Genomic DNA, 14,808 nt, shown 5'->3' on the forward strand with positions numbered 1-14,808 from the left:
TGCTAATGAGTTCACACACGTTTACAGCCCAACAGCCGTGCAGCAGTAATACGTTTCGGTTTTAAGGGTGGGGCTGGGGTTGTAAATATACTTGAGACCATAGAACTTATATATCAAGGTGGGTGGCGCATTTACGTTGTAGATGACTATGGGTTCCAGTAACCACTTAACACCAGGTGGGCTGTGAGTTTGTCCACCCATCTAAGCCATAAAAAATAATATAAAAAACCTACCACCCCTGTCCAGCGAGACAGAGCCCACAGCCGACACATGCGGAGAGGGTTGCCTCGAAGTCCGAACCGAGCCCCGTAAGCGGTCACGAGAACCCGACTACTAACCTTATTTACCCTCAAAATATTAAATAATTGAAAAAAAAAACAAATTTCCCACTTTCTTTTCATTCGAACGACTGTGTCGTGGTTTCCTTTGACGCCCATTGTACTTTGGCTTCGTACTGAATTACTTTGATGTACAATTCAATAAACTCTGCTCAGCTTCTAAATAGGAAAGCTCTCCTTTGTCAAAATTCTTTAAATATATGTAATGCCATAATCACAAAGCATTATCGGTTCTATTCATGAAGATATATCAGCGGTTTCTAAGCCCTTTATTAAACGACTGTGAAAATTGTTTTTCTTAATAAAAGATTAATAAGACGCTATAAATAACACTTTTTAAAGGTTTTTATAAACTTTCGATAACTCATCACGAACGAGACGGTAAACTATTAACCAATAAACGTTGAGTTATAAAAACACACGTGTCCATTACGCCTACAAATAACATTGATTAAACACATTATTATCTTTATTTACGAACGTCTGATAATTTTGACAGCCCTGACTGTGTTTGTACGGGTGCACGGCAGCCATCGCCGGCTACGCATTCGTTGGAACACACTTGAAGGAATTACACTTACGTCCACGCTCGGTTAAGATTTCAACATTATTCTATCAGTTCAGTTTTTAAAATGTATCAAAATGGTGATAATTAAACTGGAAAATTGCCGTAAAGCGACCAAGGTGACGGAAACATACGCTTTTTGCGTTGAAACGAATCACCCGAAGAAATTCTTCAAATACAGTTGACCGTGACTTAATAACGTACCGGAATTGCTTGTGATCCGGTGTATCGAAGCGACAAGCCGCTTAGTTGCGAAGACGAGAGAGAGAAAAAAAACTGTTTTTTGACTATTAAAATATTATGGAAATGCCGAGCTATTCGCGTATTCAGTCGTATGGGAGCTTGTGTTCGGGTAGAAGCGAAGACGATATGACAGTTCACAGCCAACTGTACCCCTACCCGAAGAAAATGGTCGTCGAAAGAGAGATACTGTACGAAGAAGAGAATCCGCCTTTTCAGCCGCTGTTCGCCACCACCAGAATCTTCGGGCAAGCGAGATTCACTTGTCTAATATTGTTCTACGTTCTGTTTTATGGTACTTATCTGGTGTCCGGTGCTTTGGTGTTTTCGGCTTTGGAAGCGCCGATTGAGAATCAAATAAGGCTCGACTTGATCAGAGCCAAACAGGATTTTCTGGTGCGTCATCCGGATGTATTAGGTAAATGTTTTGGCTATTTTATTACAAATTAACTTTCTAACTTTAAAACTTTAAACGTAAATCTATACTAATATATAAATCTACAGTGGTTTTTACGGATGTTCCGTTATAACTACGGTACTGAACCATGCATCCGATTAACTTGAAATTTGGTATCTATGTAGAAAATACATGTACTTAATGGATAGGCTAATATTTATATGAGTGTTGGATTCCCTGCATCAGTTGCGGGGTCGTTAATGATGAAAATCTTTGTTGGGGTGAGAAATAATAATGTTGATTTTAAGTGCCCAGCGAAGCGGACGGGTACAGCTAGTAACTAATAATACGCTAGACTAACGCATTTATTTATTTGTTAGGTGAAATGATAAAGAGACAAGTTTGGTATGACAAATTACGACGAATATTTTCTTGAGTTAGTCATTCTCTAAATTTCATTCGAGCTGCATTCAGAACCAGTCCATCGACATTGCGTTAATTTTGACAGCATGAACGACGGAAATAACCAGTTGGACCGATTGCCTAACAGTAATTTATTTCGAAATGTTTCTTGAAGGGCCCGATACTGATGATACATAATTAACTTTTGGTCCAACGAACAAAAACTTGTTTTGAGTATTTTGTAATTAATCTATACATAAATAAAATGTATCTATACACAAAACTAACTCCCACCTGTCGTGCGGGTGGGGATCCGGCGATTTTCTCCTGAGGAAAAAAAAAAAAATACACAAAACTAAGTGGCTTCGTAACAGTTTCGAAGGTCGTAAAGACTTAGTAGTCTAATTAGGGTAAGTCCGGGGTAGATGGCCATATGGGAGAGATGGCCTATCGAAATATTTCAAGGTACCGTTCATTAAATGACACTGGTTAACGTTTAGTTTTCTGCGCGTCGTGCGTGAGGGCAACGGCGCGACAAAATATTTGACAAAAAAAGCAGAAAAAGTAAGTAAATCCTTTGTTTTTTGTTTCGACTATTGTAAATATATCTTTGATGTTTTATGTTTTACACAATTGTGGTATCAGTTTCTTTAAATTATAGTGATATTTGTATTTGATGCAAAGTATACAAACAGTGCTACTTTAAAATCTCAAAATCGTTTGTTTCGTGTCATGGCTTGTTTTAGTTTTTGTTGTGGCCGTCTCTCCCGGAAAAAAAAGAGAGATGGCTAAGTGCAGTCGGTATATGATGGCCATGGTGCCATGTTACAGATATGATGTTTTCTGCAAAGTATTAATGTATTTTCTTATTTGTTTTAGAGCCCTATAATCGTCTTCATAAAATCCTGCGTTAAAAATGCCACGATCTAATGTTTCACACCCGAGTACTCCGAAAGAGGCTTCGTTCAGTAAGAATCTAGATTACACCCCATCTCGAATTCTACAGGATATATCAACCGGTCCACAAAAACTGACTCAAGTGTGTAAATGAGCAAAGCAAGTCGGAACACTTTTTAATTCGAAAGAACACAACTAGAACTAGAAAAAATGCTGCAGAAAAAAGTATAAAAAAGAAAAAGTAATAAAATGTGTCAAAACAAAGAAGGAAAAAAAGACAATAAAAGGACTGTTCAATGTATAAAAAGCAAAGCTATTCGAAAACTATCTGAAAATAGTGATATCATATTCCATTAAAAATATTGTCAGATAAAAATGAGAAAAGAAAGTGACACGAAAAGAACAACTCGTGAGTGTGGTGAAAATTACTAGGAAACACTTCTCATCGAAGAGTGGCTTCAATGTACTGTGTGTCAGTATTGGGTTCACGAACACTACACTGAATTTGAAACGATGTGCTCCAGATGTGACGAAGAGGAAAAAACAAGACTCAAAAGTAGAAAATGAGACCAAAAAGTAATTATAAGTCTAGAATTAAGCTATGGCCATTTTACCTCTAATACTATGGCCTTCACACCCGGATACCTTGGGAGAGATGTCCAATTGTGATTTAAGAAAAACTTCAATTAATAAGGTGATCTCTTTAGAAATTGTTACTTTTTTGTTTAAAATATCATAGTCGATTCATCAAAGTTTAATGACAAATAAATATAATTAAAAAAACTTATGTATTTGATTTTTGACAGAGCTTAGAAAAAACTATGGCCAACTACCCCGGACTTACCCTATATTAATTAGTGGTTACTTTAAGTTGATCCGTTGTTGAGAAGATTATCCACAAAAGGAAGATCTTGAATCGAACGCATATATTTGTATATGTTTTGTTACCTACCGTTGAACGGAACTAGAATTAATAATGTTTGTCATGTAATTGTTCATAGCTTGATTTAGGTTTTATAGCGGATTCTTCTACAGACTAGCCTTTCTAATGTCTTTCTAGTTAATGTAATTTTTTTAGTAAAGTAGTAAAAAACATTTTTTTTTAAGATATCCCATAATTTCAGAATACCATTTGATATCTAACCTACAATATCTTTTAAATCGCAAACCGTCTTTAGACCACCGGCACACCAAAATATAAACGGAACATTTGCTAGGAAAATGCATATTTCACATGATAGCTATTTCAGAAATATGTTCGTCTTCCAACTGGTAACGGGATATATAAGGGGTGGCTGTTCCATAAAAAAATATCTAACTGTTGACACGATATCAATAAAGTATCCCTTTAAAAGTGTTTATCCAAACCAAACCTTAAAACAACTTATTAAAGACGTGTCTTAAACTGAACATTTATTTTTTATTGCTTAGTTGGGTGGACGAGCTCACAGCCCACCTGGTGTTAATTGATTACCGGAGCCCATAGACATCTACAACGTAAATGCACCACCCACTTTGAGATATAAGTTCTAAGATCTCAGTATGGTTACAACGGCTGCCCCACCCGTCAAACCGAAACGCATTACTGCTTCACAGCAGAAATAGGCGGGGTGGTGGTACCTACCCGTGCGGACCCACAAGAGAATAAAATTCAACTATAAATTCATTGTGATCATGTATAAACACATACGCCTTCCGAAATGCCTATGGATAATACGACAGAGCGCCTATTATGATTTCTGTGACATTAAAATTTGTTCGAGGCCTTAAAAAATAATTTATTTCGAAGAATTTTATTAAAAAACCACAGACACATAAATATATCGATGGACGGTACAAATGTGCTCGCTTGGAAACAGGTCGGCCGGTTTTAGAAACAATTTAGTGTAGGATAGACCTTACATAAATGCACTTAAGGCTTAAAATCAGAGTCTCACGACGACAGTGTTATTTACATTCTGCTTTAGAAGAAGCCTTACCAATTATTAGCTAGCCAAAAGTAAAGCGACCAATTTAAGGGCACTAGAGAAGTTGATGTTTTTTACCATTCAAAATCTGGTAAAACATTTTGTAAAATTCATAGGTACATGTTTCCATCAGTTTATAGATGAATATTATGAAATAACAGCTAACGACAAAATATGTAATCTAACTAATACTAACAAAATATGTCTCTTTTTAGTTCTTAATAAATTTAATTCAATATGTTCGTCAACTGATCGAAGCAAGTGACCTAAGAACTATATTTCGTTCGTTAGACAATTATAATGTTTTAGCTTTATTAAAACGCGGTAAATTAACATAACCTCCAACTAACTTCTCCCCACACAACCACGCACACATAGCACTTACCTACGTTATACAATTTGAAACCCAATAAAAAACTTAAATTAAATTATTATTTCTCGTACTTAGGTTCCTTATTTTGATTAGAAATTCCTTATTTCTATATCCTTACTTGCTTAATTTATAGTAGACCTAATTATAAGTATATACTATACATGATTATGTAAATATGTGTATTTTTGGTATATATTTGTTGTCTTATATACTCTGTAACCATTTCTATATTGAAAAATACATTTCTTTTTATCGATATTTTTTTCCGAAAAAATTATATCCAATAATTTATTCGCATTTGTGATTGAACCCAAACTACGATTAAAACAATAATCGATTAAATGACACCCTTATCCTTTCAATACGAAGACTCAATAAAACAGTAATGTTTTTTATCAACCATTAATTTAATCCAGTTTCGATTTTTGAAACGAATTCAATACATCGCAAAACAACCGCGATCCATACTAGACTACTCTTACTGCACTTAAATGTACGGGGATTAAAATTGATTTTGTCATAGTAAACTATATTTCATTCCGATATAGAATGTTTAAATACGGCAGAAGAAAAACCAATATACAAAGAACTCTCATTTAAGGTTAAAGTTACATTAAAATGCTTTATTCAAACGCGAATAAATTGGGAATATCTAATTTAAAACTATCGCAATTCAGTCGACATTTAGATAATTTGGTTACTTTTACGGGTAAAATAGTTTAGTAGTCGAACCGGTTTGGCTGGAACGCTTCGTGGGTTTCAAGTTTGTTTTTAAGGTTAATAGTTATTACGTAAACTTTATTAACAGACGTTATTTAAGATGCTAAGTTTTTTTAACGAAAAGTACTTTTTTATTTTCTTGCATTTATCTCACTATGCGGGGTCGATACAGCCAAGCGCAGAAAAGTTTTTATATACATGTAAAAAAAAACCTGCATAGTCTAAAACTCTTTAGTTTTCAAAAAAAGATTTTTCTTATATGTCATTCAGTGAAGTTTAACATTCAGTGAATAGAAAGTTCAGTTTGTTTAAAAATACTAATTTTATTACTAAATTAAGGGCTATAAATGTTGTTTTCTCATTATACATATAACAGAAAACGCAATTAAGTCTTTTATTGTTTAAGTTAGTTATTCTAGAGTATCCAATATCATTATAAGCATATTTAATAGACTTAACCCGCCGTTTCAAACCTTTCGATATTATTTTATTATGTTAAATCAGTTCATAGACTACCTTTGCGCAGTATGTCATCGAAACCCGTTCAGACATTCATGCGTGATTGAAATTGAATTACAAACTTTCAGATTTACCATGTTAATGCAATATCTACTACAGAGATAGCGAATTGTCACCTATATCTATACTAATATATAAATCTACAGTGGTTTTTACGAGTGTTCCGTTATAACTAATAAACCATGCATCAGATTGACTTGAAACTTGAAACTTGTAGAGAATACATATACTTAATGGGTAGGCTAATACTTATATGAGTGTTGGACTGACAATAAATAATAATGTTAATTTTAAATGCCCAGCGCAAAGCGGGCGAGTACGGCTAGTATAATAATAGATTGGAAAAAAGTCTTTTCGCATTATAGTATGTATGAACTTGTAATAAGATCTCTTTGGCTATACTATTTGTATGTGGCTGGTTTTGGTATCATTAAAAGTTAAAATTTTAAAGAAGATACTTCCGAATTCAAATTAGGAAAATGTGCGATTTTTATTTATTTTTCGTACTGTCAATATGAGTGAATCTAATGAAGAAATTCGATACATTTTAAAATTTTACTACAAAAAAGCTAAAAATGTAACGCAGCCACGAAAAAAAATTGCGATGCTTATGGACCTAGTGCAGTGTCTGTAAGAGTAGCACAACTTTGGCTTAAGCGTTTTCAATCCGGAAATTTTGATGTCAAAGATGCACGTCGCTCTGGTTACGCCCTATTATGGATAAAATGGATGCCATTTTTGATAAAGTGGAGCAAGATCGGCATATCAGTACTAACGACGTAGCTGAAGAACTGGGAATTGACCACAAAACAGTTTTGGCGCATTTGAAAAAAACTGGGTACACAAAAAAGCTCGATATTTGGGTATCTCACGAGCTCACTGAAAGAAACCTAATGAACCGTGTACTCATTTGTGATTCTTTATTACGACGTAATGAAACCGAACCATTTTTGAAGAAGCTGATAACTGGTGATGAAAAGTGGATCATGTACGACAAGAACGTGCGAAAAAGGTCGTGGTCAAAGGCCGGTCAGGCTTCACAGACTGTGGTGACTGTGTGTGTGGTGGAATTGGACGGGCATTATTCATTATGAGCTGTTACCACCAGGCAGAACCATCGATTCTGAACTCTACTGCGAACAACTGATGAGATTAAAGCAAGAAGTTGAGAGAAAGCGGCCGGAATTAATCAACAGAAGGGGTGTGGTTTTTCATCATGATAACTCTAGACCTCACACATCTTTAGCCACTCAGCAAAAATTAAGAGAGCTTGGCTAGGAGGTGTTAATGCATCTGCCGTATAGTCCTGACCTTGCGCCTTCAGATTTCCACCTGTTTCGGTCTCTTCAGATTTTTTTACGCAGTGTCAGGTTAACATCTTGAGAGGACTGCCAAAACCAATTGTCGCGGTATTTTGATCAGGAGTCCGAAAATTTCTACAGCAGTGGGATCATGTCCCTACCTGAAAAATGGCAAAAAGTTATCGAACAAAATGGTACCTACATACTTTAGTGTAATGTAAATAAACTATATTAAAAAATGCTGTGAATTTTCTTAAAATATGCGAAGAAACTTTTTGCCCAACCTATTAGGTATATTTAACTCAAACATCCCAATTTGATAGTATTAAAAAGTTGTCAATCAAACAATATTTATCGAGTAATGTTATCAATATGTTACTATGTTGTCAAAGCGTGTTTATTCTCACAATATTGTAGTAATAATTAGGTGCATACTAATATTTTCACGCGGTTTCATTTCCTCGTAAGTGAAAACATTCCGTTCCGGACCATTATACTACTGGAATTTAGTTTCGAGTCGATTATCTTTTGTGGTTCTTGTGGTATTTCTTGATTTCCCCCTCCTTGCAATTCATTATTAGCCAACGAGAGCAGACGGATTTTCATAGTTTTTCTTAAAATTACTAAGTCATAACAACGACAAACGAAGGAATCACAAAAATTGCTGTTGCAATTTCGACATACGAAGTTCTCCAGTAAATGTTTGACATCCAAACAAACTTACCCGACGGGTACACGTTGTACATAAATGTACATATAGAAGTGTTATCAGTTACGAAGGGTACACGCGACTTCGTACCGCTATTCGTCATTGATAATAGCTCATTACCGCTATTAATTACCATTACTGTATATACAAACCCTTTTCGTGACATAATAAGTCATCGACGGACGAGAGGGAATAGAATAAGTGAAATTTAAAAAAATTCTGCCGTCTTAGTGCTTGTGCTGTTTGAATCGATACCAATTGTGTATTATCTATATTTGGATCTTTTGAATGACAAGGTTGCCGACCACTGCCCTAATGAAATGCTTAAAAAGTACAAAAAATATATTTGGAATTTTCCCGAGCAGTCGCTACGTAACTTTCATTTATTTCGTTTGGGCCGTCTTTGTCATTTTCTAAAATTACCGAACTTTTCACGTAAATTCATCTTAACGAAAATATTTACTCGAATTCGAATTGAATAGACGTGCTTTCACGATGATTTGATTTCGTTTTCCGAGAGAAATAAGTCAAGTTTTCGAACACAGGTACTCAAATTATGAACCCTTCTCAAAACTAAGTGACGTTGCCAATGTTTTCGAAAGCCGTCTAAAGCAAAAAGTCCAATGTTCGTTTTTAAGGCGAACAAAACATGCTTTCTCCTATTGGAAATAAGGTTAGTTTTAGATTCAGGATCATAGAAGTTATTACCTGTTTGATTTTAACGCTCAGATTTTATTTTGTATTTTCATTGACGTTTATTGCCAATATAACACTTCATTTGTTATACGTTTACGTGTAATTCATCAAAGTTAATCTGTGTTTCGAATAGAATTAATTAATCTGAGTTTCGAATAAACTAATTGTTTAAAAATTTTATAATGGCAACCTCGGAATAGTATGCGAGATTCCCATAAATACTGAATTATCTTTTAGATAGGTATAAGACTTAGCATTAGTGCTTCGACAGCTTAGGAAGTTTGATTAAAAATTGAACACCATTTTCTTAGGATAAAAAAAAATAATAAATAAAGGGGAAAAGTTAAGTTGAAATTTATTAAATGGGATCCCATTAGAAGCACCATCTTCAGCAAAGAATTAATCATCACTAGCCGTACTCGCCCGCTTCGCTGGGCATTTAAAATTAACATTATTATTTATTGTCATTATTACTAGGGAGTCCAACACTCATATGAATATTAACCTATACATTAAGTACATGTATTTTCTACATGGATACCAAGTTTCAGGTCAATCGGATCCATGGTTCAGTAGTTATAACGGAATATCCGTAAAAACCACTGTAGATTTATATATTAGTATAGATATAGGTAATCGTTTAAATAGACAAACGTTCTGAGGTATCACACATAAAAAATACAGACAAATATATAAAGTCCATCTTTTTTTAAGTCAGTTAATAAAACAATGCTCTATGTAACATACAAAAATATTAACATACAAAAAAATACAAGATTAGGACGCCCGATGGAGGATAGATCTTCTAACCAGTTCTTGACTGTAGACAGAGAATCATCAAATATGTGGAGCTCTGAAAATCTCTTCATTAACTAATACAACAAACAGACAACAGTATAATCACGTGGCGGTATCCGAACTGTCAAATCCATATCCGTTTGGAAATAATCTCATTGAAACATCTCGGATCCACGTCAGTCCCTTCTCACGTTGAAAATATACATAATATTATCATGAACCTGATATGATTTTACGACAAATCCGTACACTGGAGCGCGAAAAGAGTGTTTGTTCTGTTTGTAAATCAAGTCAATTTAAGTGTTTTTTTTTCGTCTGTGATGCTCCTTTCGTGTTTTAGGGCACCCGTATATCTAATAGAAGACTTGGATAGTCACATTCGGCGTATTTAAACTGTTTTTTTTTTTTGTTTATATGGGTGGACGAGCTCACAGCCCACCTGGTGTTAAGTGGTTACTCGAGCCCATAGACATCTGCGACGTAAATGCGCCACCCACCTTGAGATATGAGTTCTAAGGTCTCAAGTATAGTTACAACGGCTGCCCCACCCTTCAAACCGAAACGCATTACTGCTTCACGGCAGAAATAGGCAGGGTGGTGGTACCTACCCGCGCGGACTCACAAGAGGTCCTGCCACCACTAAAAATATATTCTATATTCGGTTAAGTGCTTAATACAATTTGGTGCTTGGGATTGGGCTATCTTACTGGCTTAGCTAATGTCTATGAGCGACATGACTACTTATGTCATCAGGTGTGCCATATGTTTCTCTATTTACAAGGGTAAGAAAAATCGTAAAGTATTTAACTAGACGTTACAGTCCAAATTCGAGCATTCGTATTCATGCCGGTTCTCTGTATGATATCGGAAAAAAATTAAGCCCACTGAGTTTCTCGCCGGATCTTCTCAGTGGGTCGCATTTCCGATCCGGTGGTAGATTCTGTGAAGCACGGCTCTTGCTAGGGGCAATGTTAGCAACACACCCGATTTGAGCCCCGCGAGCTCACCAACACGTCAAGGAGAAGCTGATATAGCCTCTCAAGGCTATCAGCATAGGTAGGATAAAAAAAGGAAAAATCTTGTAATCATTTATCACTATGATGACCACGAGCTGCTCACCTATAGAAATTGTCATAAAAAGCGTATGCACATTATATATAGGTTTTAGTATGAACTCCCCTCTACAGACATAACGTGTCCTTCTCCAAACGAGCATATAACGTCGTACGTACCACTCATCTAAGCAATAAAATAATAATTGCCTTGAACATAATCTTCAATGGCAAGCAGCATCTTAATCATGTCACTGTCGTTACAGATATCCAAAAGCGAAGGTGACCACCGACTATCACTTAGGTGGTGTGGTAAATTTACTGTTAAAACCATTTAAATAATACTAGATAATATATTTTCACTTGAACGTAATTGTACCAGTTCTGTAACACCGGTTAGTCCATTATTAAAGTACAGTTGATCGATCGCCTTTCCTTTATAGAAACACGTTCGAGAAACTTCGATTTTTTAATGAGTTCATTGAAAACGAATAGAAGTAACATAAGCAAAATTTTTCCTCTAATTGTCTCCTCTAGGTACTTTAATGTTTACGTAATTGAAGTTCTAAAATAATCTTACAGTTAAGCAGTTTTCTATTCTTTTCCTTCGATACCACGAAAACTGCGAAGCATTCATCGGATACTACTGGTGGTAGGACCTCTTGTAGGTTCGCACGGGTAGGTACCACTACCCTGCCTGTTTCTGCCGTGAAACAGTAATGCGTTTCGGTTCGAAGGGTGGGGCAACCGTTGTATACTCAGACCTTAGAACTCATATCTAAAAGTGGGTGGCGGCATTTACGTTGTAGTTGTCTATGGGCTCCAGTAACTACATAACACCAGGTGGGCTGTGAGCTCGTCCACCCATCTAAACAATAAAATAAATAAATAAAATACTCCGAAAATGGTATAATGAAATCGAACCCTAGATCAAACAGTAAAATCCGTTTTAATCAATATTAATATCAAGTGTACAAGTTCGACTGTTGCATATATAATGAAGCACTATCCCTACTTAGTATAGATAGGTTAGTCACGGCACTATCTCGTTTTCATTACGCAGCATTTTATTGCTTAAGAATAGCGGTTAAAATGGAATTGTTAAAACCATAGATAACACTTACTGATAGCGCTTTATTGAAACACAACGTTTAATAGATTATAAATAAGTCTTAAGCTAACAGTATAAAACTATTACGCAAATAATAGATATATGTAGTTTAAAAAGCATAAAAATGGATTTTTACTGGTAGTAGGACCTCTTGTGAGTCCGCACGGATAGGTACCATCACCCCGCCTATTTCTGTCGTGAAGCAGTAATGCGTTTCGGTTTGAAGGGTGGGGCAGCCGTTGTAACTATACCGAGATCTTAGAACTTATATCTCAAGGTGGGTGGCACAATTACGTTGTAGATGTCTATGGGCTCCAGTTACCACTTAGCACCAGGTGCCCACCTGTGAGCTCCTCAGGTGCCCACCTGTGAGCTCGTCAACCCATAAAGGCAATAAACAAAATCTCTAATTGTTGCAACTTAAATTTGTATGGAGTTAGAAGGTTTGTCTGCGTTTACCGCTAGGGGCGCTGTTACAACTCCATACAAATTATAGTTAACTTTTACGCTATCGAGAACGTTAAAAAACTCGCCCTAAGCACACTGGTGAGTCCTGATCGTTCGCTCATGTATACAATAAAGAAATCTAAAATCGCGGTCTCTTATGTCTGTATGCGTCTTCCGCGTGACCTAGCGAGGGCGTTAGCACAGATCGACCGGGGAATGCACCGACCTCTACATCTCCAATATTATTACTTTATACATACAGCTTACTTGCCTACGTGAATACTACGTGTATAATAATACATATCTGTGTATACGTGAACTTTAGATATATGATGTTGATAGCCTTTCGTTCATTATACATTAACTTAATTTATGTAACTGTTGTATTGAGATAATGCGACATTATTTTTATGTAATTTGAATTAAATTGATATTCTTTTAAAAGTAAGATACTTTATTGTACATTATGAACTGACTGTTTTCTTCCATACCTATTCGCTGGTAGCCTAGAGGCTATTCCAGTTACACCCGGACGGATAAGACGGTTTATTCGTATCTAGCGGTGCACCGGTGTTCGAATCCCGCACACGGGTACCAATTTTTCCAATGAAATACGTACTTATCAAATGTTCACGATTGACTTCCACGGTGAAGGAATAACATCGTGTAATAAAAATCAAACCCGCAAAATTATAATTTGCGTAATTACTGGTGGTAGGACCTCTTGTGAGGTGGTAGGTACCACCACTCCGCCTATTTCTGCCGTGAAGCAGTAATGCGTTTCGGTTTGAAGTAGCCGTTGTAACTATACTGAGACCTTAGAACTTACAGTCTCCCGCAGTACAGGCAGGATCGCTTACTGTAATGAACCTTGAGGGAAACCACGTCCAGCAGTGGACCTATACAGATAATTAATCTCTAAACTAATTTACAGCGTTACTACAATCAATTTTTACTTATTAGGTCAGATAACGCGTTTATGACATTTAGATTACACGGATAAAGCTAAAATTTAAAGTGACGTGGAACTGTATTCTTTATATCTCTTGTGTATATACTCTATATTCTATTCTATATTGCCACGTACCATCCGGCTATGGAATGAGCTCCCCTCCACGGTGTTTCCCGAGCGCTATGACATGTCCTTCTTCAAACGAGGCTTGTGGAGAGTATTAAGCGGTAGGTAGCGGCTTGGCTCTGCCCCTGGCATTGCTGAAGTCCATGGGCGACGGTAACCACTCACTATCAGGTGGGCCGTATGCTAATCTGCCTATAAGGGCAATAAAAAAAAAAACTATAATCTATATATAGCAATATTTCCTTTAATTTTCGGGGGTCGTAGAAATAATGAAAACGACTTTAACAGTTTAGTTTCGCTTTTTTTACTGTCGAAATACTTTAAGTACAGTTTTCATGGCCAGGAATCCCCGAAGACGAAGTAGTTATGCTTGAGTGGTATATATACTAGGTATACATACTATATACTATAAATACCTAGTATATAGTATATACTAGTAATATTTGGGCTTGAACCCTAGCAATGTAGCCGTGCACGTAATAAACAAACAATAAAGAACGTTCCACTTGTGGAATTTTACAGCCAGCCTAAAGATTATAATAGATAGGTTTGTGTTCTAATGAAGCGCTTTAGGGTATGAGACTTATGAGTTATTGAACTATTGGAAAATCGATATACGTAATGAACGTTGTACAGATTTAACAGTAAAGAACAAACAAACACAATAGATTATCGGATGATTTGTATACTTTTTTTATTGCCCTAGCGGGCGGACGAAAATGAACATAATAAAAACTAAAACTGTAGGTTCCCTAAACTTGCTGTAATTAAACGAATGTAAAAATCACACGCCCCAGAAATGCTGTAAGTAGTGTTAAGTTTTTAAATGGGAAGAAGTAACTATTTGTAAAGCAAAAATGCATTATTTTACTGGTGGTAGGACCTCTTGTGAGTCCGCGCGGATAGGTAACACCACCCTGCCTATTTCTGCCGTGAAGCAGTAATGCGTTTCGGTTTGAAGGGTGGGGCAGCCGTTGTAACTATACTGAGACCCTTAGAACTTATATCTCAAGGTGGGTGGCGCATTTACGTTGTAGATGTCTATGGGCTCCAATAACCACTTAATACCAGGTGGGCTGTGAGCTCGTCCAACCAACTAAGCAATAAAAAAATATATATATAACGTCTTCACTAATGTTTAAAAAAAATTAATACACTGAGATGATGCTCCTTACTTCTACTCTCCATAGTTTGGTGT

The 14,808-nt window shown here is 36.1% G+C and overlaps 1 protein-coding gene across 2 annotated transcripts in view; it reads left to right on the plus strand.

The window, feature by feature from the left end:
- Positions 1-14,808, plus strand: part of LOC114246964 (potassium channel subfamily K member 6) — a 64,945-nt gene that overhangs the window by 33,727 nt on the left and 16,410 nt on the right. Inside the window, exon 1 of one of the 2 annotated variants that reach the window (XM_028179738.2) lies at positions 851-1,561. The exons of the other annotated variant lie outside the window; for it this stretch is intronic. Within the exon in view, the coding sequence (XP_028035539.1) occupies positions 1,204-1,561 (358 nt within the window). The 5' untranslated portion in view covers positions 851-1,203. Of the gene's footprint in view, positions 1-850; positions 1,562-14,808 lie in introns of those variants that run through there. 2 annotated transcript variants of the gene reach the window in all.

Source organism: Bombyx mandarina, chromosome 23 (genome assembly GCF_030267445.1).
Source record: "Bombyx mandarina strain Sakado chromosome 23, ASM3026744v2".
NCBI lineage: Eukaryota > Metazoa > Arthropoda > Insecta > Lepidoptera > Bombycidae > Bombyx > Bombyx mandarina.